Source organism: Aphidius gifuensis, linkage group LG5 (assembly GCF_014905175.1).
Source record: "Aphidius gifuensis isolate YNYX2018 linkage group LG5, ASM1490517v1, whole genome shotgun sequence".
Lineage (NCBI taxonomy): Eukaryota > Metazoa > Arthropoda > Insecta > Hymenoptera > Braconidae > Aphidius > Aphidius gifuensis.
In genome coordinates this window covers 9725157-9731156 of record NC_057792.1, presented here as the reverse complement: position 1 = coordinate 9731156, position 6000 = coordinate 9725157, and the positions used below count along the sequence as shown (strand labels likewise).

The 6000-nt window shown below is 31.5% G+C and overlaps 1 protein-coding gene across 3 annotated transcripts in view; it reads right to left on the bottom strand.

Annotated features, from left to right (window-relative positions):
• Positions 1-971: 971 nt before the first annotated feature.
• LOC122857547 (lactosylceramide 4-alpha-galactosyltransferase-like) overlaps positions 972-6000 on the bottom strand; it is a 58219-nt gene continuing 53190 nt past the window's right edge. For 2 of the 3 annotated variants that reach the window (XM_044159793.1, XM_044159795.1), the window contains exon 4: positions 972-1297. In XM_044159793.1, the coding sequence (XP_044015728.1) occupies positions 1028-1297 (270 nt within the window). In that variant the 3' untranslated portion in view covers positions 972-1027. The remainder of the gene's footprint in view (positions 1298-6000) is intronic. The other variant, XM_044159796.1, reaches the window with a different exon arrangement.

Here is a 6000-nt window from a genome sequence, read left to right as displayed (position 1 = left end):
TATTAATCGAGTATTACCTATATATTGTTTTTATATTTATCATGTGACAGCAGAATAACAACACTGAACAACACGAAATAAATAAAAAAAAGTTCAAAAACACACAGCCACATATAAATAGCATACACATACATAAACTATTCACCATACTATTCATTTTGTCTATCCAATAGCACTAGATTAAGGGCCCTGTATTATCGATGATTTAAGATTTACACATTATTTTGGAAATTCACACACTGTTTCAGTCTCAAAGAACGTGTGTATTTCTTGATCGACACACTGATTCCTACTATGTCAGAACCGTCATCTTTATGAACTGAAATCGATGCGGATGGGGGGTATTTTTTCTTAATAGTGTAACCAAAAAAATTACAGGGAAATCCTGATGCTCTATTAGCTTCAAAATCTTCACCTGTTTCAAGTACTGAACGTTCATAGCAATATCGTTCTAGACAACGATAATTTATAACAAAAAAATATATGAAAATACAAAGATTTATACTCATTTTTCATTATTGTATAATTTAAAATAATATAAAAAAATTACATATCACAAAGAATATCTCGAATTCCTAACATAATTACCGCATTATTTTAATATATAAATTTTACTAGTTAATGAAATGAACAATATTATGAATACCGATTGTAATATGAATCAACAATACCAATAGAAAAATCAATGAAAGAAACTTATAGTTTTATCACCGCAATCACTCCAAAAGAAGTTTCAATTCCCCCGCGCGTACTCGCAACACGCATAATTTTTTACTATTCATTTTATTCTTCTTATTATTTTTATTTTTATTATTATCAAATGCTATTTCAATAGTATGGTCCAAAGTAACTTACTTGCCTAGGTTGGAAAAATTATCGTCACAATAGTTTCCATAGTTGTTATTAAATTCTAAAAATTGAATATTGCAAATAAAAAAATAATTCGTTAAAATAAAAATATCAATTCTCGATCAGAATATCATAAAGAAAGCATTTTAATTCAAAAATAAAACGACAAATGATACATTTAAAATGTATTTCCACAACTAGTATATGTTTTTGGACAATATTTGCTTGCAATTGACGCATAAGGTACATCGCTGCCAACGAGCACAGGCTCGGTACTGCTCAGTTTATTCCATACATGAATGGCGAAAGATTTTTGTACTTTTTCCATGGTTAAATTTTTTTTTTTTTTATCGAAATACTGCTTCCACTTTTTGTAGTGTATCGGGTAAAATGCGGATGGTGGAGACACGGTAAATCCGTGACATCTTGCTGTTGACATATCCCGAGCCTGAAACAAAATTGCACGGAAAAAAATAATCAATAGTTTTTACATTTTTGATGTGCAACGTAAGGATAAAAGGTAAATTTTACCCATAGAAATCGTGAAACGAGAAACACACTTTTATTGGGAGTAGATTCATGATTCCTATGAGTAAATTTCACGCTTTTTAAGTGTAAAATTCACTCGTTCATCGAAAAAAAATGAGACCAGCGTATAACGAATCAATCAGGTAAAGTTTACTCACAAAAAAAGGAAACCACTTTTATCGAGTAACGTATACATTTTTTAGGGGTACACTTTATCTGATTAATTTGTTATATAATTTCGTATTAGGTAGAATTAGGTAGCGTTTAAGGAATAGGGGATTGAGTCTTAGTCGTTGCCAGAATTCTGACAAAAAAGAATAAAAAAGATGAGACAGTTGCTGAAGCAACTGTGCCTGGCCTGCGGGGGGAATTTTAATTTCTTTTTTTATATATTAAAATTCGTGACTACAAATTTATTTCATTCTCCATCGTTACAATGATTACTGTTACAATTAAAATTTATTTAATTTTTTGACACTTTGTTTGTAAAAGACGCTATTACGCACCAATTATAGTACGTGAAGAAATAAGTATTATATCTTTTACGCACGATTTTTTAACAAGAAATCGTGCGTAAAAGTATCTCCTTACGCTCTATATTGGGGCAAAATGAAGTCTATATTACAAACCTCGTGTCAAAAAGTATTGTATATAACTGGGACATGAAGAAGGTGATCCTCCACGACTAGTTATATAATATACCATTCATTCATTTTGCTTGTTCCTTCTAATGGGTCATCTTCATGTCCGGAATCGCTTTCTTCAAACTTTTCAAATTCCCTGTTTTTACTCATTTTGTTGTAGCATGATTTTAGACTATCAATGTCAAATATTTATTTATGAAATGGTCGAATTCGATTTTATTTATTTGATTTACTTTTTTCCCTCGGTTAAGGGAGAACGGCCCCCATTGAAGGAAATTATAAACTTCTTTTTTTATTGTGTTTTTAAATAGTTAAAATTATGATGAATCTATTAAAACAAATCTCTACGTTTCTTACAGACTTAGTTTAAGAGTCATAATGTTTATAAAAAAAAAAATTTAACATGGGCTCTTATGGAGTAATGAAAAAATGACCCTCCAAAACAGTAGTTATTGCAAAAAAAAGTATAGACCGGAATTATTTTGTATAGTGTTTTTTTGTGAATATAAGTAAATGAGATTATTTAGAACAGATTGACAGTTTTAGTTTTGTCAGTTACTATCTTATTGTTTATAAAAAATAGCAATGAAAAAAAAAAAAACGCTAATTTTATCATTTTTTTTTTCTTGTCAACAAAGATATGGCAACTACGCATTGGATTCGTGTTATAAATTTGATGGTATATTATCGACTGCGTCTCTAAAACGCGTGTCTACTTAGATCAAGCGTTGCCAAATCTCTCTTGTTGTGTAGGTGTGAATTTTTTTTTAATTGTGTGGGTAAAAAAAATCAAAAGTTTTCACGTCAGCGACTGGTTTTGGTACAGGCAAAAAATAGAGCTCAGGGACAAAACTTTTGGTTGATATGATACGTACCGTTCTCCCTTAAATCAGGATTTAAAGTTTTAGTTGTTGTTGAAGTCATATTATATTTATTTTTTTGCCAAAATAATTTTACCTGCAAATGAATTAATTGGTAGATGTATGATTTCTTGTATTTTTTTAAACTCGAAATTAATTTTTGGTATATTTTCATTTTCCTCATCGTCTTCAAATTTTATATAAGCTTCTACTGGTATCATTATTTCTTTATTATTTATTAATGAGTATTGTTTATTAACTTTTCTCACTGATTCTCCAGTGATCGTATATATTTTGTTTAACTTGAATGTTTAATAATTTATCATGTAAGTAATTTTTTTTTTGAAACCTTTTTGTTTTATACACATATTATTGATAACGGTACCTCAATCAATCGTCGATATTTATTCGCAGCTTTTTCAAAAAAAATACATCTTATTTTGTCATTTTCATCAGATATATCCATCGTAAATTTTTTACCAGTTCCTCGTTCGTTTTTCCATTCCTTTATTTTACTTTTATGTATAATTCGTGCCTGAATTGTATCACTGTATTGAATTTTTAATTTAATTTTTTATGTAAATTCTATTTATTTCTAATGAATGATATTTTCTATATTGATCGTACTTTTTTCATATTCAGTAATTTTTCCTTGATATTTTCCCATAATTTCCTATAATTATCGTATTTTTCTTTATTTTCAGGATTTTTTCTTTATATTTACTGAGATTTTTCCATATTTATCGTTTTTATCTTTATATTCAGTGATTTTTCTATATTTTCCATTATATTTACTGATATTTTTCATATTTATCTTATTGCGATTAGGGATTCAGAAAATTTTTTAGTGGAGGATGCCTTCAAATTTACTGATATTTTTTCCTGATTATCGTATTTTTCTTTATATTCAGTGATTTTCCCTTCATGTTTACTGTTATTTTCTATATTTATCGTACTTTTTTTTATATTCAGTACTTTTTCCTTGATATTTTCCTATAACTTTATATATTTTCCTTTATATTCACCGATATCTTTCTGATATTTTCCTATAATTATCGTATTTTTCTTTATATTCAGTGATTATTCCTCTATATTTACTGATATTTTCCATATTTATTGTATTGAGATTAAGGGACTTAGAAAATTTTTTAGGGGGGGGGGTGTCTACCATGGTTAGGGGGGTGCAGAAGAAAAGCGAAAACAATAGGAAATCAAAATTCCCTAAAAAATCAGAAATATAATGTTCTATTCTTGATTATAGATTTTGCATTTTTAACATCAAAAATTGGGAATTTCTGTCTTTTTTATTTTTATAATCAAATTTAAAACATTTTTTTCTTCGGAAAATTTTTCACTAGATATTGTAACATGTGAAAATATGTCAATACGGCCCTGACTGCAATATAACATACGGTTGGATAGATGGCGGGACTCATTGTCCTGAGAGCCGGTGAGGTGCGAGATGTAATAATCTTCGTTCAATGCTGTTCGTAATCATTGGAAATTTGGTCTATCATGATGTCCAGTCGTGAGCCATGTCAAGATGTAGGAAGAGCTCCATCTTTATTCGCTAAGGTATCTATTTCTCTAAGAGCCGAAATCAATATCAAGATTCGGGAGTGGACCCTGGGTCTTCTGAAATAAGTTACCCGGGTAGGAATTGCCAAGACTCACAACACGGCCAAGTCTTGTCCAATAATGGCATCCAATGCTTGGCAGCCAATCGTGCGCCATCCATGGGCTAAGGCTTGGCTGACTCATGGCTGGTTATTTGCTTACCAAGGCTTGTATTCCAATGCTTGGCCGACTATTGGTTGAAGAAGAGGTGGCCAGCTCTTATCAAGCCATTTATCGGCCGAGTCTTGGTAAATTATTGGGTGGCCAAGACTCGAAACAGATGATTAAGCCAAGGCTTGGCTCATTAAGGGCTGGCCAGCCATTGATCGACCATTCATCGGCCGAGTCTTGGTAAATTATTGGGTGGCCAAGACTCGAAACAGATGATTAAGCCAAGGCTTGGCTCATTAAGGGCTGGCCAGCCATTGATCAAATATTCATCGGCCAAGTCTTGGTTAATTATTAAGCGGCCAAGACTGGGAATATACATTAAGCCAAGAGTTGGCACATTAAAAATTGGTGAACTTGACTTGTCATTTGTCGGCCGAGTGTCGATTGTTCTTTGGGTCACCCAAAATTAATTATTTTATATTCTTTCGACATATGTGAATATATATTAAGAGTCGCTGTTATGTATTTAATATTGACAATTGTTTATTCAATTATATATATATGTGTATAACAGCTGCTCATTTTTTTCTTACATAACGAAAATTTCAAGAAAAAATTTTTTTTTTTATAAATTATTAAAATATATTCCGGGGTTAATGAAACAAATAAAATTTATATATCGGCCGACTGTCGGTTGATTATTGGATTGCCATTATTATAATGTAAATTCAAGTAGAACAAATTTTCCTCATCTCTAATTGTTGCTGCTATAGTTAAGTAAGTAAGGCTCTGGAGTTTCAACTAGAAGATCCCGTGTTCAAGACCTGGTAATGTCAAGTATTTATGGTGTAGTTTTTTCAGTCAAATAAATTAGTAATTTTATAAATAAAAAAATTAAATTGTTTAAACAATTAAAAAAATTTTTTTTTTATAAAATTATTAAATTTTTGAAAGTCTTGGCCGAGTATTGGCAGCCAATGCTTGGCCCAGTATTGGTAGCCAAGCTTAAATTAGTGTCAATCCCCAAGCCTGGTGCAAGCACTGACCAAGACTGGCAGCCAAGACTTGGCAACATTTTGCCAGGCTTGGCCCAAAGCTTGGCCATGTTGTTTTCTCCTTCACGGGTAGAGGTCTAGCGCTGAGAGGCTGGAAGATCGGGTGTAATAGGGGCTCAAACGAAAAAGTAGGGGATGGAAAAATGGGCTGGAGGTCTAATTGCCTATGCCGGAGCAGAGGTGTCCGCTCCCTAGAATATATCCAAAAAGGTCCAAGTCTTACGAGAGCAAAATCAGTATGAGCTGCTCTGGCCCAGACAGCTGTTTATATAGGTCAAAATTATCGTTTTTTTACTCCCTTCCTACTATTACAGAATGAATAATGGCTTTTGCGCT